At 38.3% G+C, this 25,588-nt stretch overlaps 1 protein-coding gene across 1 annotated transcript in view; it reads left to right on the top strand.

Moving 5' to 3' along the window:
- LOC135714880 (acetylcholine receptor subunit beta-like 2) overlaps positions 1–25,588 on the top strand; it is a 46,260-nt gene that overhangs the window by 12,159 nt on the left and 8,513 nt on the right. Inside the window, exons 7-8 of the mRNA XM_065238295.1 lie at positions 10,936–11,015; positions 11,617–11,726. Of these exons, the coding sequence (XP_065094367.1) occupies positions 10,936–11,015; positions 11,617–11,726 (190 nt within the window). The remainder of the gene's footprint in view (positions 1–10,935; positions 11,016–11,616; positions 11,727–25,588) is intronic.

Raw genomic sequence — 25,588 nt, 5'->3', positions numbered from 1 at the left:
GACCAAAGATCAAGCTTTCAACAACCAACGTTACGACGCAGATTTCAACATTGAAGAACTGACGTGTGTAATAGTAACTTTTGCGCACGAATATTCTAGTTAGTCCAAGTTGGCCGTTATTTTTCTCTGACGTATGACGAAAAAAACAGGATATGGAATTGCAACAAAATATTTTAAAATACAGTCACACCAGTATTATGGGTCACCCACAATTATGGGCCACTTTCATTTGATTAACTCACAGAACTGACTGACCCATCATATTGACTAGCTGGCCCATAATACTGGATACTGGGGTGACTGTTGTAGTAGACGAGCAAAATGAGTTCATTTAGGTACTTACACAGAAAAAAAGTTGTTGAATATTACATCCAAACTGCTGCAACCAGGTCAATCCATCGGTTGTGTAATATAATAATATATGTACATCGATTTTGCGAACAAAATTACATCCATTGATGTAATATTGTATCTGCTTTTTGCTATTACATCATTATTTCATACATCAGCTAGAATTACATTGATCGATATTACATTTTTTTTTTGCTGTGTAGGGTAGAGCGCTACTTCGTCGTAATCGCCCATTTCCGTTCTATCGATCAGAAAAGATCAATAATATCAATGATTTCACCGTGCACGAATCAATAATAGGTTTGTTCCGATGCGCTAGTTCATTAGCTACAACATAAACCCTGTTAGAGCGCATTGTATGAATATTTACGCTCATTGTTCTCAAAACAAAAGAAGCGCTCCTAGCGAATCCCCTTTTTCTACGTTTATCCGTAGGACGAAGAAAATCTAATGGCGTTTCAATGCGTTAGGACGGAATTGAAACTCGTAGAACGAATTTAGAAGCAAGAAGCAGTTTTAGATTTTAGACAATATCTCATCAATTTGTGACTCTTTATCAAATCCAACGGTACGTATGGAAAGGTGAATGAATTTGCAAGTCATCTTTAACAGAAATATTCCATTTTTTGTTTAAATTCGTTCAGAAAAGAGAGGTAAAGCGCGGGTTGTGCTTAGTAGGACGGAAATTAGATCAAAAACCCTAGAAGAACGGGTGAAAAGAAAAATATTTTTTTCATGATTTTTAGCATTCGCTGCTTCAAAATGTAAGCAAAAATAAGCGCGAGTAATTGATAGCTCATGTTCATTTTTATGTAAAAACAGGTGTAACCAATAGCTACACCCTGAATTTTTTCGGTGTTCTTCGGTGTAGCACCGTTGTAGCTGCACCGCAAAAACGAAAACGACATAAGAAAATTGCGTTTTAAGTGTTTAAACGCAAATATAAAATATTTGGCAACACTGTACAAAAACAATGGATTCATATTTATACTCTTTGTCTAATTTTCTCGTAAAAACATGGCGCAATGTTAGTTGTAGCTTTATTTGTTCCGGAGGTATTGATAAAAGAAAGTAGTGCTTTCTTGAAAGCAAGAAACATAGAAAAACCTCCCCTGGACTGAGGGGTGCTTCGATCGTCCCATTGGATTATTGAAGTTTAGGCTAAAGTAAACATCTCCTCCAAATTTTGTCCATATCGGAAGAGGTCAATTTCATGTGCCTCGGACAATTGGCGTGGAATGATCCATATTTGATTGGTAATTCGGTCAAAGTTTTCTAAGATGGCCAAGAACGCGATCATCCGTTTAAAAAGGAATCAGACCATATATGTAGATGAAACCCTGCGAGAACTGCATCCCATCTCCGAAGGCATACTGGCTGTACGTCCTGCTGACATACTTAGGCTCTGAACCATTTGGTGGATTATTTTAACTTTTGGTTAAAATTTGACAGATGGAAAGTTATCGATTAACCCTGCTATCTGAGCGAGGTTACTTCTGACAGACAAGAAGTTAAATTTTGACAACTGTCGCTCGAAAACCGGTTGATCAACAGCACGGGGATTTTCGAAACATAGAAAATAACTTTCGAAATATCACTTTTAACCACGAGTTAAATTTAACTCAGCAAATGGTTCACAGCCACCCACTTACACAACCCACTGTCGTTTGTTCACTTTTTTCAGGACCAAATACCCAACAAAAACAACAACAAGTGGTAAACACTTAACGAATTCCGCGCCGTTATTCTGACTTAGTATAGTTTTGAAGATGGTTTTTAATCTAATAATTGTATAAACATTACTTAAAGGGTTATACGGTCAAAATTTGGTCAATATCAACTTGACGTATTTCTTTCAATTTTGCATTTAAAAAACCTGAACACCCCTCATTTTGAAGGTGTGTGTGTGTAGAATGTTGCTCCTATTTTGATTTTGGAATTCACTCTTCAGTTGTCAAAATGCCGTCCAAGCAAGAAGAGCAGCGTATCAAAATTTTGCTCGCGCATCGCGAAAATCCGAGCTACTCGCACGCAAAGTTGGCAAAATCGCTAAAAGTTGCCAAATCAACCGTTACAAATGTAATTAAAGTGTTTGGGGAACGTTTGTCGACAGCCAGGAAGTCTGGATCGGGGGGAAATCGAAAACCGGAAGCCGCTGAGACGACAAAGAGAGTTGCCGGTAGTTTCAAGCGAAACCCCAACCTCTCTCTCCGAGATGCCGCAAATAAGCTGGGTGTATCGTCTACAACCGTGCATCGAGCCAAAAAACGAGGTAGTGACTCCAAATCGCGATGATAAACAAAATACGACGGCCAAAGCGCGATCCCGGAGGCTGTACACGACGATGCTGACGAAGTTTGACTGCGTGGTAATGGACGACGAAACCTACGTCAAAGCCGACTACAAGCAGCTTCCGGGACAGGAGTTTTATACGGCAAAAGGAAGGGGAAAGGTAGCAGATGTTTTCAAGCACATGAAACTGTCAAAGTTCGCAAAGAAATATCTGGTTTGGCAAGCCATCTGTACCTGTGGCTTGAAAAGCAGCATTTTCATAGCTTCCGGGACTGTCAACCAAGAAATTTACGTGAAAGAGTGTTTGAATAAACGTCTGCTGCCTTTCCTGAAGAAACACGGTTGTTCCGTACTGTTTTGGCCGGATTTGGCATCTTGCCATTACGGTAAAAAGGCCATGGAGTGGTACGCCGCCAACAACGTGCAGGTGGTTCCCAAGGACATGAACCCTCCCAACACGCCAGAGCTCCGCCCAATTGAGAAATACTGGGCTATTGTCAAGCGGAACCTAAAGAAGACCAAAAAAACTGCTAAGGGCGAGCAGCAGTTCAAGGCAAACTGGCTTTCTGCGGCGAAGAAGGTGGAAAGGTGGCTGTACAAAATCTGATGGCAGGGGTCAAGCGTAAGCCCCGGCAATTCGGATTTGGAAAAGCGGATGCCTAACTGAATATTTTTCCTGAATTTTATACTAATTGAACTTGAAAAAGAAATTTAATTTGATTTTTTAAATAAACGATTTCACCGATTTACACGCGTTTTCCCTTGACCAAATTTTGACCGTATCACCCTAATCGTAAAATAATTAAATTTTATTCTTTCATTGTTTAGTTAATTTTTTGAAAGTACATGTACAGTGGTGTACTAGCCAACTTTGACATGTTGCAACTATGTTTTGTTATGATTAATTGAGCAGAAATTTTGACACACACGAATACGAATTTTGTTCATTTAAAACAAAAATATATATGTTTATACCCAAAACATATGAATTATTCAAAGTAAATTGAAAGCATGTTTAAAACTAAAATATTTTTGTTTGAATTAAATTCACAAGCATGTTTATTTCAACAATATAGGATTTGGGTAAACGAAAATTTTTTCTCTACTTGGGTGCTGCTCGAGTGATTTTTTTGTGTAGGATATCAAGACTTTGGCTCTACAACTTGAAGTCAAGCTAATAGAGATCTGAAGTTTGTAAAGTGTGAATCTGAACCATGAAGTCTGAGCAGTGATGCTCAAATTGGCTGGTTCCACATTTCTTTTGTGGTTCGTCTTCATAAGGGCTGTACTGCAATGGCTGCTTCTGAGCCCCGGGCAGCATGTATTTTTACAAGTGGCTTTGAAACCAAGGTGGAGCCTCGACCGAACTCGTGACTTCCCGATATTATGATGGAGGTGTGGCGGATCGCTGAAACTATCAAAGGAGAACATTACTCGGGGAATTTCAGACAGATGAACCAGAATGGTATATGTTGATTCCTGTCAAGAAGTGGATCATCTACAATTGGGATTGCTACGCTGAACGGTTTGAGAACGTGACGTTTGTTTTTTTTCGTGGAGTTTTTTTATCTGTAATCGGTTACTGATCTGGTCAAAACCAGGAGACGATTTCTAGATTGTCAGCGAATTCATTAAGACAGAAGAAGTCCTGCGAGACCTGCATCTAATTGTATTTAGTTCTAGTTCGCGATATATACAAGCCTCAATTTTGACATAAATTTGAGTCATAACAGACGCGAAAATAGCTCAATCAAACGTACTTTTCGTCGACGAAGTTTTCAGTCTCGGGGTACGTAATATTACATGACATGCTTACGTCTCATTTTTTATGTCAAAGATGGATTCCGTCATGTGTAAAATTAGTTATTTCTAAGTATGTATCAAAAATCGACTACATACATCCGAACATTTTTTATCTCAAATCGAGGGAAGACATTTCGCTCAAATACATAAACCGGACTAGTTTATGTTGATCAACAAATCAACACATGTCAAGCTACCTTTTGGTTCAATTGACTAAACTTGGTGAGTTCATTCCACTTTGTAATTTTTTATCTTTACAAACCAGTAACGTTGGGGGATCACCTTTTTGTGGTGCGTTACTTATATAAGATCTACCACCGAACCCTAGTTGTGACAACTTCAAACTACGGAATCAGGATCAGGATGTCCCAACCGTCAGCAGAAAATGGAGCATCACTTAACCTTTCTAGCTTTGATGCTTCCAACAACCAATATAATTATCAAAATCGGAAGGTACGGTACGAGATGTCCACGTTTCATCCATTTATTGGATTCTGAAGTATCGTGTTTAAATCTTCGATTTAACCAGGCCCGATGTTTTCTGAATCATCTTGCCCCTTAAATGCTACACAGTAGGCCTGGCCGTTTTGATATGTGTGACACATCTTCGATGTGAAACATGTATCAAATAGACAAGAAAAATGATGGAGGTATATCCATCATTTTCCAGGATGCTTTCAAGAACTGGCTGTGTTGGTGTTAGATTAGATTAGATTAGAATAGACAATATAGGATTTGGGTAAACGGTTTTTAGCGTGTCATGCCTCTTTATTTCCTTCTTGTTACATTCGGAAAGAGTTGCCCCAGCTTTGCTCAACTCAACAAAAAACGACCTGGAAGAGGCAAAACCGAAGATGAATCCGGAAACCAGCTCGACAAAACCGGTGGAACCCCACAGTATCAACTTCACTCCGTCGTTTCTGATGCCGATCTCTATATCATCCTCCTATACATGTGACTTCGAAAGAACAACGAAAATCCTAAATGGATTCTGAATCCATTCCGGATCCTCCTCCGACACCGAACGTAGAAAGAAACCGGTATGAGGACCAGTGGCAGAAACGACAGAACGACGCTAATATCACAATTTTTCACCGGTTCCACTGAACTAAAACCACCAGACACCCACCCCGACGGGTACCCGCATCCCGGACCAGGCCCCCAATACCATCAGGTCACCTTTAATCGCACCCGAAAAAGAGCAGGAATGTAGATGTCCTGCCCGAAGATCTTTTTGTTTTTCATTTCATTGCAATAAGTTTTATTTTGCTTTACCCTGCACTCAACTACTAAAATAATTTAAAAATATGCATGTTTATTTTAAATATGAGAAGCATGTTTAAAATAAACATATTTATTTTTGTTCGCGTAGCTGTCAAACCAAACAAAAACAAATTCGTGTATTTTCAACATGAATATTTTTAAAATAAACGTAACATTATTTTTATTTTAAACATTGATTTCACATGACTTCAAACATGGAACACGTTTGAAATCAACCTAATTTATTTTTGTGGCTAGAACAAACTGAGTTTACTTTTAAATTTACCTCAAATATTTTTGTTTTGGCGATAGTTTTTTCTGCGTGCAGAACTACGAATATGCTGAATTTTGCGTGTACGTAATATCAAATTATTGGAACCGCTTGCCAGAAATTGACGGGCTGGTTGAAAATGGCCTACTAATTAGTACATTTATAATTTGAAATTTCCGAAGTGTTATACTTTCAAAATTTTCAACCATTGGCCTATTGTGCCACCACTGTACACTGGTATACGTGGTGTGTATAAGGATGTAAAAAAGGAAACTCCCACATCACTGCATTTCCTCAATCGGAAGGTGAATGTATTTTATCAAGGGATCAAAAACGTGTGCTTTCTATGTAAATGGAGAACACCTGATGAAGTCCTACCGGCGGACCAGACGTGTTGTCTAGATCTCAGCAATGATATCAGTCAAGTCCAATTTTGTTCATCATTATGAATTTTAGCTTAGAAAGAATGAGAAATAAACAAAATACAGCTTGAAACTTGATCATTGAACATAGATCCAGAGTTATTTATCCAGCAATATTAGAATGGTTGAGCAGGCCTACCACAGCGGAAACCTTGGAAGCAGCCAGAGAAGCAACAACCGGACGAAGAAAGAAAGCAGAACCAGCGTTGCCAGTATTCCAGGTTTATCTGGATTTTCCAGATTTTTAGTCGTCTTGCCAGATACACAGACAGACCACGTATGTTTCCAGATTTTTTAAATATGTTCCAGATCTTCCCAGATTTTTTAAACGTGTTGTTTAAAAATATCACTGTATTGATTTACTCTCTAGTAAAAAATAAAAATCCAAACTTGCTACTTTTATTATTAAAGGCCACCAACGTTGGACATTATTGTAATTTTAAGGTAATTCTGAAAATAGTTCACAGTGAAGTGTGAGGTGAATCCTTGGGAAAACAAAGGAGAACTTCAAGCCAATTCTGAGTAGAGTTCCATCCATCTTTGTGGGCGTCGCCCGAACGTGCCGCGTCATCCGTCGTTCAGGCGTACTGTGAGTGCCACGAAGTGAGGGTTTCATTCCCGCTCCAGCCGGTGCAAATATTGGCAACCTTAAAATTTCCGTACTGGTCTACTGGGTGTGATGTGTTGTCCGTTGTCTAGTGTTACATTTTCAGTCTGTGCAATCTATGGTTGAAGACGATGTCAATTGTCTTGTCAACTCTGATGACAATTGCTTGGAGATTTTGTTCATGTAGGAAACACAATCCGGAAGAGAAATCATAGAAAAAAAATATGATGAAACTTAAGGAGTATGCGAATCGTGAGAATAATTTCAATGGAATTCTGTCTAATATTTCTATAGAGATTCATTTTTATAAAATTTTAAGATATTTTAACGGAATTGTGCGCTATTTCTGGGAGACTTCAAGGCTATTTTGGCAAAGTAATTGAGTACTTAGGAAATGCTGAAGAGGATTTCAAAATTATTCTGAGCTTACCTAAAAAGCAGTTCAAAGGTAATTATCGGATAAGTCTGAGAAGAGATGACAGTCATTCTGAAGAGTGCACCAAGGAAATTATTAAGAATATTTTTAGAATTTAATAGGGAAAAATTGGCACAAAATTATGCCAATTCTTGGGAATTATTACCATTTTGAGGGAAGTGTGGAATTGGAGAGTAATTTACAAGAGATTAAAGGGTGATACGGTCAAAATTTGGTCAATATCAACTTGACGTATTTCTTTCAATTTTGCATTTAAAAAACCTGATCACCCCTCATTTTGAAGGTGTGTGTGTGTAGAATGTTGCTCCTATTTTGATTTTGGAATTCACTCTTCAGTTGTCAAAATGCCGTCCAAGCAAGAAGAGCAGCTTATCAAAATTTTGCTCGCGCATCGCGAAAATCCGAGCTACTCGCACGCAAAGTTGGCAAAATCGCTAAAAGTTGCCAAATCAACCGTTACAAATGTAATTAAAGTGTTTGGGGAACGTTTGTCGACAGCCAGGAAGTCTGGATCGGGGGGAAATCGAAAACCGGAAGCCGCTGAGACGACAAAGAGAGTTGCCGGTAGTTTCAAGCGAAACCCTAACCTCTCTCTCCGAGATGCCGCAAATAAGCTGGGTGTATCGTCTACAACCGTGCATCGAGCCAAAAAACGAGCCGGACTATCGACTTACAAGAAGGTAGTGACTCCAAATCGCGATGATAAACAAAATACGATGGCCAAAGCGCGATCCCGGAGGCTGTACACGACGATGCTGACGAAGTTTGACTGCGTGGTAATGGACGACGAAACCTACGTCAAAGCCGACTACAAGCAGCTTCCGGGACAGGAGTTTTATACGGCAAAAGGAAGGGGAAAGGTAGCAGATGTTTTCAAGCACATGAAACTGTCAAAGTTCGCAAAGAAATATCTGGTTTGGCAAGCCATCTGTACCTGTGGCTTGAAAAGCAGCATTTTCATAGCTTCCGGGACTGTCAACCAAGAAATTTACGTGAAAGAGTGTTTGAATAAACGTCTGCTGCCTTTCCTGAAGAAACACGGTTGTTCCGTACTGTTTTGGCCGGATTTGGCATCTTGCCATTACGGTAAAAAGGCCATGGAGTGGTACGCCGCCAACAACGTGCAGGTGGTTCCCAAGGACAAGAACCCTCCCAACACGCCAGAGCTCCGCCCAATTGAGAAATACTGGGCTATTGTAAAGCGGAACCTAAAGAAGACCAAAAAAACTGCTAAGGGCGAGCAGCAGTTCAAGGCAAACTGGCTTTCTGCGGTGAAGAAGGTGGACAAGGTGGCTGTACAAAATCTGATGGCAGGGGTCAAGCGTAGGGCCCGGCAATTCGGATTTGGAAAAGCGGAAGCCTAACTGAATATTTTTCCTGAATTTTATACTAATTGAACTTGAAAAAGAAATTTAATTTGATTTTTTAAATAAACGATTTCAACGATTTACACGCGTTTTCCCTTGACCAAATTTTGACCGTATCACCCTTTACAAGAGGTAATGCTATGAACTCTTAGAATGTTACTGGAAAAGTTTGGATATTATCAAGATTAGTTTAGAGGAATTCAGAAAATAAGTATGATGAAATTCTAGGATCATTCCAATGGAACTCGAAAAAAGGGCGAAGATATCCTGTGAAGAGTTCCATGAAAATTCAGACAAACAAAAATTTTCATGATCTGGGACCCAAGAAAAATAGAAATTCCGGAATTTATAATCATTTCAAGATCCTGAGACTTCAAAAATGTCGCTATCAGACTTTCATTTTAGGCATAAAATTATTCGTTATGGTCATGCGAATAGTGGAGTAACCCGTAGTTTAGGTAAACTTTGTGTGAGTTCCACGATGTTAGGCTTTGGTTCCCAATTCAGCCAGGTGAATTTTGCTTCAAAAAAAAATTGCCTACTGGTCTATTGGGTGGTGTGTGTTGTATGATATCAAGAATTAAATTGTAAATCTGATTATCCTCAGGGTAATATTAGAATTATTTAGAACTAATAAAATCTTTATATTCTGGTACTGCATCAAATAGTAAGGATTACATCGACTATTAGTTAAAAGAAATCCATCCCATCAAATTTGCTTAGTTCTTTGCTATTTTCTGCAGTATTTTACCCACATTTAATTCAATTTTTGAACTGCTGCGAATTTAAACTTTTTGGGCACACTGTGTCAATACTTTTCAACTATTGGATGATTTAGCAAGTTATTTGTTTTATATAATTTATTCAAACATGTAATTCATAACCATTCTAGTCGTGTATACTTTGGAACTCTGGTTCAACACACAATAAAAAGCTCTTTATGGAAAACGTTAGATTAGAGGGGGGAAACATGCAGGAAATAATTTAACGTCTATTTTCAAGTTCAGGCTACTGATATCAAGTGGCCTGAATCTAGTTAGTTAGTTAACTTTATTAAGGAGACTTTCAGCCGAACGCTGGTTCGTCTCCGGCTGGCCTGAATCTGTGTTGAGCTAAAACTGATCATGCGATATATCAGACATATATGAATTAAATAAGAAGGTTGATCATATTGAGTCCTCAATAAAACATTGTACATAAGGTGTCTATAGACTGACTTCTCCCAAAATACTTATTTCTACATATCAAATATCTTTATGAAGACGTATTCAGGGGCTTCTGTCAGAATTTAAATTTGTAAGGTGGGCCTGATAGTTGGGTTGATTCAGGTTTTATCTATATGTGACAGTTTCTATAATTGCCTGCCGTGCTCATGCTTTAATAACATTTGCTTATGCGTGAGGACCATACTGCTGCTCCTGGAAGTAACTTCGCTATATGAAATTACGCGACACGCCTAAACGTGCCTGCTCATCTGTGATGAAACATTATTTTATTATTATTAAATTCATTAGCCTGCTCTTGATCTTTGTATACACTATGCGAGAAGATAAATTGCAAGATAAAGAACTCCCGGTACGGTGAAAGATAGACGGTAATAGCATAATATGTTGAAGCAGTAGCTGTAAAGAGAATTTTACACGGCCAATGAGATCAACCCAAATTTGAGTTTAGTTTACTCATAAATTGCAAAAAAGTGCCAAAACTCAGCGATGAGTGTATTTGCCTCATGTTTTTCCAGCTTTTTCCTGAAAAAATCCCGAATTTGAGAAAAGTAAAGATTCTCTCAGTCTATTGGTACTACTCTTAGACTGGGTAAAATTTTGTAAATTTTCCTAATTTTCCGGCATATTTTTGAGGTTTTCCACAGGAAAACATGAGGAAAAATTACCCATCGCTGAGTTACTGCACTTTTTGCGATTATGAGTAAACAGAACTAAAACTTGGGTTGACGTCATTGGCCGTGTACAATCACACAATGTACATCAGACATTTGGGTCACCAAGGTTCTTGGAAAGTTACTTTTAGCAAAGATCCCTTACCCAATTCCATGTCCCTCCATCTCCCCAAAGGTGGTTTTATTAACGCTTTTCCTCTTCTACCATATCCACTTTAATTTACAGTATCAGTGATTTTCCCGGCGACTACAAGGAGGGTGGCGACAGCTTTGATAACATTGGGATGAATCTACCGCACGGTTCAGGTAAGCGTTTAAATATCATCCTATTTTAAACTATACATGTCCCCAGGTCAACGGCTGCTCTTAGGTCTGCCTGTCTGTGCTCAACATTGGTTGAAGTAGAACGAAAATTGACCTCATGTCGTGGTATCCTACCTTCTTCTGTACCGCCCACGACTCCCCTTTTACAGAAGGCAATTCCCCATTTTGGAAAGAGCATATCTAGCTTTGTGTTTCACTTCTGTGCGTTCGTTGGTAAGGGAAGACAATTCAAAATGTACCCTGGAATAAAATGCCCGATGCAGTTTTTATAGTTTTTCCGTTGCTAATTCGTGAATTTAATAAGCAACATTGTAAGATGAGTACTTAAACTAGCATTTTTACACACACAATAATCAAAGGATTATAAATGGAAAAGCTATGAAAACAACATCGGGAATTTTACTCTAATGAACCTTTTGACCTATTGTACCCAACGGGTAAGTCCCTTGCTAACCAACTCTTCTCGTGTTGCGGAAAGGAGCGTTCTTAGTCTGCGTGATAATTTATAATTAAAATTTGATTTATTTCGTGCTTTTTTGTGCCATCTCGCACACTCCCCCTTTTGTTTTGGACCGGACTGCAGTCGATAACGATAATGTCATACCGAAGCAATTATCACCGGAGGTGCTCTCTGCAATACAGGCCGTAAGATTTATTGCCCAGCACATCAAGGATGCCGATAAGGATAATGAGGTGAGTGTGGCTGTTGTTATAATGTATCTTTCGCAACGGTGAGTTGGTGGTGCCGTCCATGATAAACAGTCGTGTTGTAGTATTTCTGCTCGTGTCCTGTTTGGAACATCAGAATGCGTTGTCAGTGGGAAGTGGGAGAAGAACAAAGGAAGGAATGTTAACAATGGAACAGTCTCTCATAAAAAAACAATGGCATTAATTTACTAGGACCAGGACTGGTAAATGTCATTTTCAATAAAAGATCTCGCGTGATATTTACAGAGATACTTCTGTCACTATCATCAGATGATAAAACAATCATATAGATTTTCTTAAAAAATCTCATCGACGTTTTTGTCATGACAGAACGTAACAGTGTTGGGATCATTGCAATTACTAGCTCATTTATTGATATTACTGTTATATGCGCCACGCCAAGCTTAAGCATATATTCACACAACAGATTACATACGGTTGCTTGCCATAACATCTCTGATCACGCCTGATGGGAAGAAAAGCCGTTGGTCCTGGTCCATGAGTTGATGAGGTTGGTCGATAGGTAAGGTCCAGGTGTGGGAGCTGCCTCCCTGGCGTCGGTAGCATTGGTGCTCAGCACGGAAAACAAGATCGACGGAAAACAAATCATTAAAAAAAATACTAGGCAAAAAAGTTCTTGATGCCATCCATTGACGGCAATCGAATGTGCAGGAAGGCAGTTTTCACACCTGCGTCGGACTAACGGCTTTACTTCCCGAAGGAAGACGTGACCAGAGATTTGTATGCCTCAGAAAAATCCCACCGACCTCGGCTGGGATTGAACCCAGACCCATTGGGGTGATAAAGCAGTCACGCTTACCACTACACTACCGGCGCTGGTGATTAAAAATTCGTTGTTTGACTTCATAATTGTTCATGCCAAATTGACGTGTCGCAAAATTCTGTTAAACGTCCATTAGTCCAAACATCTATTCGACTAAACGTTTTTAAGCCAAACGCCCGTATGCTAAACAATCGTATGACAATTGTCCATGAGATAGGTACTTGCGTAAGCCGAAGCTACGCATCATGCACGTTCTCCAGGTTGTCGACTCACAATTTTCTTAATAGCTCAAGTATACGTATACTCCTCTACACCACCAGATTTTACTAACACAACTCTGGGTTGGATTAAGGGTATGCTATTCTTTGATATATCGAGCTATTCTGTTTATTTCGCTTCGAAACCGAATTCCGCGGAATATTCTGTTTCATCTGTTTTAAAGTTCCGTTTAGTTTTGTTTTGCTTAGAGCAGACAATTGAAGTTAGTTGTTGAAGTATTTCCATGTTTTCAAAATTTGACGGAATTCCACGGAATTTCGTTTATTTACAACAGTTTCCAATAGGTTTTCATAGATTTCAAAATAACCGAAAATACCAAAAAAAAAAAAAACCGTTGCAAATTGATATTACTATGAGTTCTGTTAAATTGACGTTTTCGTTAGTATCCGCACGTTTTCGTTTAACGCACAGAACGTGAATAAAATCGCTAGTGGGTTATTTCGGTTTCCAACTGTAGCGACAATACTAGGCTTTATGCAGAAGACACAACACATCACAGACACCCCTTGTTTGCTACCCCTCGATTTCTTCTTCTTCTTCGTCTTCTCCTTTATTTAACGTCGGTATCTGTTCCGCAATCTAGTGCCAATCACCGACGGACATCGATTGCCATCCATTGACGGCAATCGAATGTGCAGAAAGGCAGCTTCCACACCTGCGTAGGATATCGCACCCATTCAAACACACATGGGCTGGGACCAACAACTTTGCTTCCCTTCCGAAGGAAGACGTGTCCAGAGATTTTTATGCCTCAGAAAAATCTCACCGACCTCGGCTGGGATTGAACCCAGACCCATTGGGGTGATAAAGCAGTCACGCTTACCACTAAACCACCGGCGCTGGCTCCCCTCGATTTCAAGTTGGTAAACAAAACAAATCAGTGCATTGGCAGATGCGAAGTTTTGTAGCTACACTGCAAGTTTACCCGTAAAACCTAAGAGGAAGAGGAGACTGGCTTCTTTTTTTCTATGACGTGTTCTTATTCTCGCGCGGAAACGACCGTGCAAAAACAATTTCATTATGGGCGACGCAGTCGACTGCCAAAATACAAGAAAATAGACACCCTGTTGTGAAAATTCTCGCGTTTCTATACGTTCACCCGACGAATCAGACGCTGGTTCGCGTTTGACAGAAAATTAGTTCATAAAAGCCCCCCTATTGTCTCCTCTTCCTCTTAGAATAAAACGAAGCATATTTCGCTTCCCGACAGATCGTTTCCTGCGCCGCACGTGACTGATATTTTGCGAAATAGATCCGGAAAAGGCAATTCCCGTTAGTACCAGGCCGCATATTTTGAATCGGTTCATATGGCAGTGAAAGTGTACCGGATATTCCAATCGATTTGCCTGAATGCCATGATATTATCGGTACAGTTGAAATCCGGAAAACACCACACGCGACAATAGATTTTGCTCTTGTACTGTACGTTAAACAATGATGCGCTATAATGCGCACCATGTGCGACGTTATGTTTCACGTACAGAACGAAAGTAAAATCGAATGTCGCGTATGAGGTATTCCGGTGTCCAACTTGACCGAAAATATTGAATCTAAGCTGATGAATTCATTAATTTCATATTGTATGAACAATATGCGTTTCAATAGCAAATCCATGATGGTGTAAGATTTTCCCAGTTGATATTTTTGCTTCTTTTGCTTGGATAATTGATAAGAACGAAATAGTAAAAAACCTAGACAATACGTATTTGTCTTATAACCATGATTTGATTTAATGAGATTTTTACCGTTCAGCCCCAGGTGGTTTACAATAAATGTGTTAAAGACACGTAAAAGCGTTTCCTTTCATTGCAAACACAAAAAAAAAACGTTTGTCAAATTCATCGAAAAAAAAACGTTTTTAAAAACACCGGATATAAGTACCGTAATGCGGGGGAAAATTGATCACCGGCAAATTGATAATTATGGCTCATATTTTTGATTGTCAAGTATTAAATTTTCAGTGATAGATATTAAGAGAAATCTTCATAGCATTCTATAATGAGACTCTAATGATTTCCTTGTTGAGTTTTACCTAACAAAATAGTATTTTTTTACTGCATAAATTTCAATTTTATCTAGCTGACGTTCAACAGCATACAATATCATCATTCAAACAAATGTTCATAGGGCTGCAGCGATTGTTTTCATTAGCAAAACTCATTGTCAATGTATCCGAATAATATAATAAATAATGTTTTTTAATCGTATTTCGATTTTGGCGAGATATTTTTAAAAGTTTTGTTACACTAACTAAGGATGTGTACCGGAACTAATATTTGCAACGTTAACATTTCAAAAATATTAATGGAAAATAGTCTAATATGATCGAATGCGTCAAGTTAGGAACCGCGTCAAATATGGTGCCTTCACGGTATACTTCGCACAAGGATTTAAGCTTCAGATCTGGATTTAAAGAAACCAATTTTAATAAGAACAGTTCCTAGAAATGCGCTCGGATACCATTTGAGGGGTTGATCAGCAACATTTCAGAGATTTAATTTTTTTTCTAAATAATTAAAACATTCTATATGATAAGTAAACATGCAGAACGCTAGCTAATGATTTTAATACCATATGTTTTTTTTTTCAATTTTGTTATTTGTAGAGATTTATTCAAACGTTAATGAGTGATGAATTTGCCCCCGGATTACGGTATATCATAGTCATTTGTTTTCTCTGCAAAAATGTTCAAAGAGCTGTAACTTTTTCGGATGTCCATGAAATTTTCTGAAATCTCTGCTGCTGGTTGGTAAAGTATTCAAAACTTATTGGTAATATTTCGAGCTTGATTTGCTGAATCTGTATGAAGTTTGAGCATTTTTTAGTTGAACGCTTCTTTTTGGAGTAGCCTTTTAAAAAAATCCTGAAGTACAATGAACCGAATATATTTAAATTTTGTTCATAGTCGATAGATGTTTTAACGTCACGTGACGACGTAGGTGAGTAAACATAAATAGAACTGTATACGAGCAAGTCGGGCGACCATTTTATTTGCGAGTCTTGGTAGTGGAGTCCCCACGCTACCACTCTAAGCGGTATCAAATAGATATTTTAGCAAAATAAATTGTCGTCCGATTCATTCCATTATCAAAGTTGCCCTTTGCTCATTTTCAACTTTTTAATACATCAATTTTCACACTGCCGTACTCTAACGGAACTATCAATTCTATACTTTCATCTCCTCATATGAAATATACACCATAAGTCTGATATTCTTTAAGCATCTACAACTTTGTAATCTTCAACTTCACACATGAAGTAATAAAAAGTCTGATTAGTAAAATAACATAGTAATATGCCATAATCTCCATACAAACTTTAAACCATTTGCACAACCTTTAACCTTTATCAATATTTTCACAGGCTCATATTTTGGGGTTATGAATCAAACTGGAGGGTGGCCTATTAGACTGCAAATAGGTTTTTTAAATTAAGCTTCCTAATGCGCACTAGCTCCATGTAGTGACGAAATTTTCCACTTATTTGCTCAGCATCCTCAATCATCACAACAAGTTTGCGGAAGACAGCAAAATTCGTCTGTCAGCATGAAACTGCTTACCATAATCCTATTCCTAATCAAAAGCAAATGTATAAAAGTGGTTATATACTCTGGCCAGCAAAATTAAAAATCAAATCGAGAATAAGTATATAACCTTACATTTTAGGCAGGCGGCCAAAAAACTTAAATTATTATAAGTTTTGTTTTGTGCTGAACGGATTTTAGTAAAACTTGGCGCATATGAATTAATTGTGTCTTAACTACCAATTAGAAAATTTACAGTATTTTAAGTAGGATTTTCAATCATTAGTTACAGCTCTTCGAAGTTTTTCACTGGTAAAAATCGCAATGTTTTATACTTATGTCCGGTACTGTAGATTTGAATATATTGTATAGGTTTTGAAGGGCATGTAAAATTTATGTTGTAGAAGGTTAAATACAAGTTTCATTTGTTTTTGTTTACCGTCTTAATACCGATATCTTCTTTCACAGTGGTACTGCTGTCAGAACATAGGGAACACGCCATCTGCGTTCAACGTACTCCTGTGTAACATTTATAATATTTATCTTTACTGCATAGATAATCATGAAAGTTGCAAGGATGTGTCGTACAAGCCAAGAAGTAGGTTAGTTGGGGAGCATAAAAATATAAGAAATGCTGTAGTCGTTGTAGGGTGGATAGTCAGACAGGAAAACTTGGTGCGGAAACTTTACGGCTATTCATCATAGTCTCGTCAGTGCTGCAACTTTATGTTGTGCCGTGCGACTTGAAAATTCTGCATCCGTTGTTGGTTGAGTCAAGATAAAATGTTTCTCCTTTCGAGAATCCCACGCTTTCTTTTAAGGGAATGGTACCATTTCCAGTGAAGTTGTGACTCAAGTTTTTTTTGCTTCTCATGGGAATATAAAAAACTGAGCTTGCATGGTTTGAGAATAGCCAATTATGTGCATCTATAGCACGTGATGATGGTGTGGTAGCAGATTGGCTATTATATACATATGTTGAGAAAGATGATGTGCCATGTGTTGTTTTGTTTTATTCTTAGCTGGAAGTGATGTACGTACACAACGATATAGGTACCAAAGTTAAAGATTTTTTTGGAATAATATTATAAGAAAATGACGTGAGCGCAACAAACGAACGACGAAATGACACGTGAAGAGAAAACAAGGCAAATTTATCCATCACAGACGGAGACAGCGAAAGGCTTATTCGTTTGTCTTACATTGCCGGCAGGGAAATTTTCATGGTGTTCTACTTCACGTTGTTTGGGTTGTGTTTTAGCTTCTTTGGAAGGGGAACGCAAACAATTCTTTTGAAGTTAGCAAATATGAGACGACAGGCGAAATAGTTGAATTTTTCCTCGAGCACGTACCCTGTAGTGATGTTGTTGATTTTTTTTTAAAGCAGAACCATATTTACATAACATTTTATGCTAAGATACTTTCAAACAAACAGCTGATTTGGCGAAGGGGACTCTATAGAGTCAACCAACATTGTTCAGCAAAGGACTCGATACTTAAATGTTGTTGACAGAGGAAGTTTGAGGCAAAACTGTGTTGCGGTTGATGAATGTAAAAAAAAATCACGGTGGTTTCGCGCTAGTATTTTGTTATTCAATAATCCTATCTGACACACAATTTTCTTCATAAAATCAAGAAAAAAAAATGTTTCATTATCAAGAATACAGCAACTTTTGATCGAATAGTTCGTCAAAAACAAATGGTTTGTTAATTTTTCTCCGTAATTGTTAGACGTTGACAAGGGTTTGATAAATTTTATTGCCTTATACTGCGCTCAGCCGTGTTAAAATGTACCACCTCGAGGATCACTTTGGCATACAGTTCTGGCGTGATATAACACCAGCGATTAAAAAAATGGGCATAAATCATTGCCTAAAATTATGATTAATTTTTTCGATGATCTAGGAGAAGGAGAAATTTCCAAGTAACAATTTAAGTTTTATCATGCTCTTCAAGATCTTGATTCAGGCTTGAAGAATACTGTAAATTCTCTATAAAACTTGTAATGTTGTAAATTCAAAGTTTGAGTGGTAGGAAACGTAATTTTAAACTGCATGACATAGTGGATCTTTGATAAGTATTTTATCGTTATCCGGAAAGGTGATCGCAACTCGAAAACCACAACGTCAGAGGTTCCACACTGTTGCATATTTCTAACACTGCTGCCGTTTCTTCTGATTTATTGAAAGGAATATGCGCAATTAGCCTGGTTACCTCTTTACACGTCATTTTTTTTTTAATTATTCCAAACTTCTCCCAAACTGCTGTGAGATGACAAAGTGACGTAAATTTGTTAAATGAATTGTTCAGAACACACATATCGGTATACCTCGATATAACGTAACTGCCACTTTTGACTTCCATCGCCGATTTCTCGCAAACGATCATTCAAACAAGCAAAGTAATATCACCATCGGACAGTATGATTCAATTGTTATTAGGGAGATATTGACGATGAAAGTCAAAAGTGACAATTACCTTATATCGAGGTATACCTGTATTTCCGTTTAACATCTCAATGGGAACGAAAATTTGTAAAAATATTGTTTGATCGGTGAAATATGTTCAAAATATAGCTAAAACTAAAGACCAGGATAATTTAACAAATTTTTCTGCACTTTCCTTTGAATTGTGATAATTTCCACTGTTTTTTCCGAAAATGTATGGTTAACGTCACTTTGTCTGCATGCTTCCAATACAAAACATATTTTTCGAAAGCGAGGCTCGGTAGCTTAGTGTGGTTATCGCTTCTGCTTACTAAGCGGGATCTCACTTTTTTCCTCACATTTGTGACCATGTTTACGATTTTCAGAGTTGTTTGGAAATGCTATACAGCATGAAGCTTTAGTGTGATAATTTATCAGCTATAGAAAGGTCTGAAGAGGATAGGTTGATAGTTCCGCTAGAGTACGGCAGTATGAAAATTGAATAGAAGTTGAAAATGAGCGAAGGGCTATTAATGCGACAGTACTAGAAACTCGTAAAAAAACACTTTGAATGTAACAACTCAAGGCGGGAGTAACCGTCAACAATGCTGATGCAGCACGCAACAACCAATCTACTGCTTTCTCTCTGAGATGACGTAGGAGCAACACAATAGTTGGGTAAAAGAGAATTGAATTATAACACACCATTGAATGGAAATGCTTTCGGCAACGTGGGGCTTTAGGTAGTGATGAAACGTTGCTAGAACTATTCCACAGTCGCAGACAGTATATCATCAAGTCAAGGGGGCACTCTTTTGCCTGTAGATTTGAAGAAATACTTAAAGTATCCTCATCCATTAATGTATGAGTTAGGTAAAGGTGTGTGCGTTTGACTAGTACTATCGCATTAATGGCCCTCCGCTCATTTTCAACTTCTATTCAATTTTCATACTGCCGTACTGTAGTGGAACTATCAACATACCCTCTTCAGACATTTCTCTTATCACACTAAACCTTCATTTTAGATAGAATTTTCAACCAACTCAAAAAAAATCTGGTTTAACTGATCCCTTTACTTACCAGTGGGAAGGATAGTGCTGTTTGCGAGTTGCGTGATTTTTAAAACAGGATTCACTGTTCAGTTACCACAGTACACCAATTTTTATGTAGTACTGAGATTGATCAGAAATAAGGTTTCCTCAGCGATTCAACTTCAAAACGCTAAAAAAAAAAGAATGCACACACAAAAACGGAGTGCACAACTTTGCACCAATGTTATGCAACATTTCGTACTGTTGATCGGGATGATCTCGATTAGGCATAAATCCCTCCAATCCCTCCAATAAAACGCACGATATCTTAAAAAAAACCATATTTAGTATTTTTTTATTCAATCAATAGATTAAAGATGTACCGAGAATTATATGGAGGGATTCCAAGCTAAAATGTTCTGATCGCGAGATATTGACGATCATACCGAAATTTCGCCTAAATTTTCAACCCGTTTTGTGTGGTGTGTGCTGCTGATTTTCACTATTGCCCAATGATTGGGGAACTTTCATAAATAACGTAGTAGTTGAGGGAGGAGAGGGTGTAGGCAAAACACGCTTCGAGGGGAAAGGGGGGTTAATTGGTCAAAAAATATTCGTAATTTAAGGATGGCCCTAATTTTAGTTCTAAAGCTGTGTCGCAATGGGCTAGTTAAATTTAACTCGTGGTTAAAAGTGACAGATGAGTTATCAAATAAGCGTGGTTATTTCGGACCGATTAGAAGTTTATTTTGGTAACCGTGGTTGAGTTCTGTTTGAAAACTGATCAATTTCCGGCATTTTCGAACATTGAAAATAACTTTCGAAATGTCACGTTTAACCACGAGTTAAATTTAACTCGGCAGTACACGCATTTTGGTGCAGAAACTGTGCAGGCGCCATCCTCGTGCTTCTCCCCGCATTTGGAACAGCGTGTCTTGCTGCCTCAGTGAGAGGCCGTATGTCCCAACTGTTTGCAGTTTTGGCAGTTCATGACCCGAGGAACAAACAAACGCACAGGTAGTAGAAGTTTTCCCAACTCGTTGTAGTGAGGAAGGGCTGAACCAGAAAAGGTCACCCGAAACGAGTATGTGGGGGTAAAGTTCTTTTTACCCTCGCTGACAGATACTGAGCCCAGTTTCTGAGCTTTCAGTATCTCAACCGTGGGAAGCAAGGGGTTCTTGAAACGGCCAATCGCCTGCTTCTTCAAGATCTCGGGGGTCAGACTTGCTTCAGTGATCACACCTTCGATCTCGAGCTTCGAGCTGGGTTGTAAACTCTATACTCGTGCGTAAAGAGCTGGGAGGCAACAATCTCGTTTGCTTGGTTCAAGTAATGAACACCTTTTAACATGAATTAATTATTAACATGCATCAATAACGTTTAAAACAAGATTAGTGAGCAAAGACTGTTTGTGAGCGATGCTCAATTGGGACAAGTTACTTGGATTCGGGTTTCGTTATTTAATATTGTCAATATTGTATCTCAAGGCCGCAAATATACAATATTGTTTGTTCAGTTTTGGGTTTAAGATCGCATCCGCCTAACCTGCCATGACAAAGCTACCGGGCAACAGAACGTGCAATCTTGCAATAGTTTTTAAGAACTGTTGGTGCTTAAGCAAGTTTTTTTTACCAGCAGAAAGGCAGCGGATAATAACCGGTTGATTACCCTTTTTAGTTTTTTCGATTTGGTTCGTTGTTCACCGGTTACCATCCCGTGACGTAATCGCATTACAATCTGAATAATTTTCCAACCATATGTTTGGCACACAAACATATACCTCTCAAACTTGCAAATGCTGTTCTAATGCATGAATTCAGTTTTAAAATTGTATGAGTATTTTATTTTTTAGAATTATAACAAAATTAAAAATATAAATCTTCTTTTCTGAAGTGGGATTGATCATGTAGGTTTTATGCAATATCATATTCAGAAGTTCGCATTTATACTTGATTACTTACGTTCGCTGAATAAGGATCCGGTTTAAACATTTCTTCAAAAGTTGCGAATTTTGCCATGGCATAGTTAAAAATATGCTTAAATTAATATCAGATTTTCACATACTTAATCGTAAATTTTAACGAAATATGATTTTAGATTCGCATTCAGGGACCCAAAATTAAGGAAAAGAAGTAATCTCACAGTAATGTATATTCGTATCGCAACTAACTCGATACCGCTTGTGATCATCCTCTCGTTCCTAGAGTTCTCCAATACTACCAGACGTATACAGGGATGTATTCTAGCCCAACCATACAGACGGGTACCTCCGCAAAACGCACAATATTACTGAACTCTACACAAAGAATTCAAAATAAAGTTTTGAAGATTATTTCGAGGTTGCCTTCCTGGCACAGTACTTTCGAGGTAGGTACAAAAATGTCCAAAAATAATTAATAATTTCAGGCAAAAATAGTTATAAACCTCTTCAAAACCATGACAAAACTAAAAATGTTGCATGGGTTCTGAAAGACATGGTACGAATCTGCTTGAATTTTAGTAAATGTCACAAATATTCGATATATATAAATATGAGCATGAGCATGAGCATGAGCATGATTGACCGCCCACGGTTGCTACTCTGTTATTGCCAGACCAGCTGTAATTACACAGAGAACCAATAGACGATGCTTGGGACTAGCAATCATCCTCAATGTGTAAAAACTGGTGATCTCAAACTAGGCAATACCAGCGCCGGCCGCGCCCGAACACAGGTCAAGAAAGGAAGAGGTAGGAATGTGTTGACGTGACACTCGCTTTGATGGAAGCCGAGAACACCTCTGCACTTCCACGAGGAATCACTGGGATATTGGGTAATAGGGTTGGGTTTGCAGCAGGGTTCGTTTTGGTAAACGATAAGCTGAATTGATGTCCTAACAATCATATAACGCGAAGGAGATTGGGATTGAACCCACGGTCTTCTGCTCAGTAAGCAAAAAAGTTTGTCACTAGGCAGACGAGCTCCTTTTTAATCATCGAGTTGCTGTTATGTTATGCTGTTGTAGTCATGTTAACAAATAAAACGATTGACGAATCTTGAATGTGGATGGCCTTGAGATTAACCTCATGATGTTTTGCTCAGTAAGCAAAACCGGTTGCTCTAAGCCCGCCGAGCCCCTCATATCACACTAAAGCGTTACTCAAGTTTTCATAACTATTCAAACCCGGCACCGACGACAACGAAAAGTTTTACAAAATACACGATAAACAAGCGATCTTACCATATATTTTTAATATGAAAGGACCTGAGACCGCGTTTTTCTGCTCAGTAAGCAAGCCACTGCAACCGACGATCTTTGAAATCCTAAAACTAAAAGCTACGAAAGAGTACTTAGGCCTTCATTAAGATCCACTTTCACGCGACGTTCAATGTTTCGATTTTCTCTTTACGCATGGTTCACGCAATCATAACAAGCTATGACCGAATGAAATTCAAATGAAATTACGTTCTCGAATTTCACTTGGCATGTAATGAATAACAAAAATACGCGATAATTCATATTTTCAGCGGTTGATGGACTACGACGGCGATTACGACAGCGACTACGACGGCGCCTACGATAACGACAACAGCGAATTTGTAACTTACCATTTGTCTAGGATAAACACCTTTGCCCGGCACCTCTACTGGTTCTTCATGTCCGCTATCTGTCACTGTTTGCAAAATATCTAATCGCAATTACCTTTGTTGTAATACTTCCTGTATTGCCATGGTCATCTGGGAGGAGGGTAGCATCTAGTGCTTTCCCCAGGAACCGTTCACGGCCACCAGTTACCGCCCGTCCAGTCTTGGGCGTATCCAGTGAGACATCCTTCAGCTTACTCACAATCTCCGACACTCAATGCAAATCGCAGGCACACTTACGCTAGTTCCAAAAAAAACACACCCGTGCAAAGAAACGGATCCAATAAACGTCACTCTCGCGAAAGCACACCCGTCGTCGTCGAACGGCAAAAAAAAAAAGGAATCGGTGGGCAATTTTATGATACGGATTTCCACAATCAACCGGGAATGCACGAATTTCACCACACCCAACTGCGAAACACGTTCAGAAGCACTTTCCGTACACTTTCGTTCGAAAACACTTAATTTTTTTCAAAAATAGTTGCGATTGAACCAACATCATCACGCGTAAATAAACTAAAATTTAAATTATCACTCGCGATGCCACAAATTTCTGGACCGGGAGAAAAAATCAAACAACGCAGATAGCGTCAAATCTTCTGTTACTTGCAAACATGATGAATCATGTTTTCTTTCTCGATTCTAAAACTTCTCGGAAAGCGAGAAAACCACCACTCACACACGTATAACCGTCCGGGAGGCAGAGTGCCAGCGTTAATCCGGTAAATGCAGCCGAAAACTATGAAAGCGAATGCACGCACAAAACAGAGAACAAACTTAAAGCACAACCGTATCCAAAGGCGTTCGAAACTCGACTAATAGTTGTATTCAATTGCATCGATTAATTCCTTTTATATTTAGATAAGATTTAGTTTTAGTTTTAAGGTGACAATTGCTATACGGACACGCAAGTATGGAAAACCTGATTAAAATACTGAACTGCTATGGCAAAAACAATGTAAACAAACACATTTAGATATATTATGGTGGTATGTTACGGTAGTAGCAGAAGCACCTAGGCTACAATATGAATGTAAATTGATATGGTTTAGGAACATTAAGGAATTAAAAATAAAAACTTGGCTTGCCCATCAGTTTTGCATTTATATTGATCCTAGATGCGTAGGATGTACACTTTTAATTAGTTTGGAAACTTAAAAAATACCGAGAAGCAAAGCACATATGATTGGCAAGACAGGTTCGTGTAAGACAATTTGCGAAAAAATCTACCGTTGGAATACAGCCAAAAAATAAAGTTGAATTTTACATCTAAACTGGTGCACATTGGTCATTCCATCAGTTACATTTTAGAATGTACACGGAATTTGCGAATAAATTTAGGTGTAAAATTGCGTGTGAAAATAAAACAGTTTGTGAATTGTTTACAAAAAAAAATATATTTTAAAGCTGCGGCAAAATTACAAAGTTTATCTGAAATTGATTCTTTGTCCTATTTTGACAAATTCAACATATTTTAAATAATAAACAACTGGTTTCTATTGAACCACGTTAGCGCTTAGATCTACGTTGTGTGTATATTTTTTCAATTAAAGCGAGGTGGTCAAAACGTGTCTGTGAATACATGTAAAAAAACGTGCTGCTTAAAACGTTTGATCTTCTCTAAACAAAAAGGAAAATTAGCACCTTTTTATGCTAATGAGATTAAAATTTAATTAACAAAGAGTTTTCCCATTTTGGGAATCTTCCCGCTCTCTGCTTCCAGCTGGGAGACCGTGGTCCTGATGGGTCCGGTCTTGTTTGGAATACTCATAACAAATGATGCTTAAACGTTATTAGACCGGAGATATATCACACCATGTCTCGGTCGGATGAGTGCGCTTGGCCCGGGATGGTGATGGTGTGCTTGTCCTTAACAAGTAGATATGGCCACAGGTGCAAAGTGGCCCATTTACTAATGCTGTGTGCTCAGCTAGGATGTCTTTTCTAATCATAAGAATATTGATAATGCTCTGTTGGAACTGATTGTATGTCGAGAAGGCTTACAGGTTCTTGGTATTTTTTTTGCTTGATGTATATTGAATTGAACCTTTGAATTACATCTCGGAAAACATATTTAGATGACATTTTCAATGTACCATTCTGTGACTGATTAATAGCAACAATGCCAACATGGCTTCGGACAGTTCATTTGGCTAAACAGCAATTACTCTCTCTTATA

Source organism: Ochlerotatus camptorhynchus, unplaced genomic scaffold (assembly GCF_037179485.1).
Source record: "Ochlerotatus camptorhynchus isolate MF236.1 unplaced genomic scaffold, CSIRO-AGI_Acam_v1.1 ptg000752l, whole genome shotgun sequence".
In the NCBI taxonomy this organism is placed as follows: domain Eukaryota; kingdom Metazoa; phylum Arthropoda; class Insecta; order Diptera; family Culicidae; genus Ochlerotatus; species Ochlerotatus camptorhynchus.
This window is presented reverse-complemented; position numbering and strand designations above follow the sequence as displayed.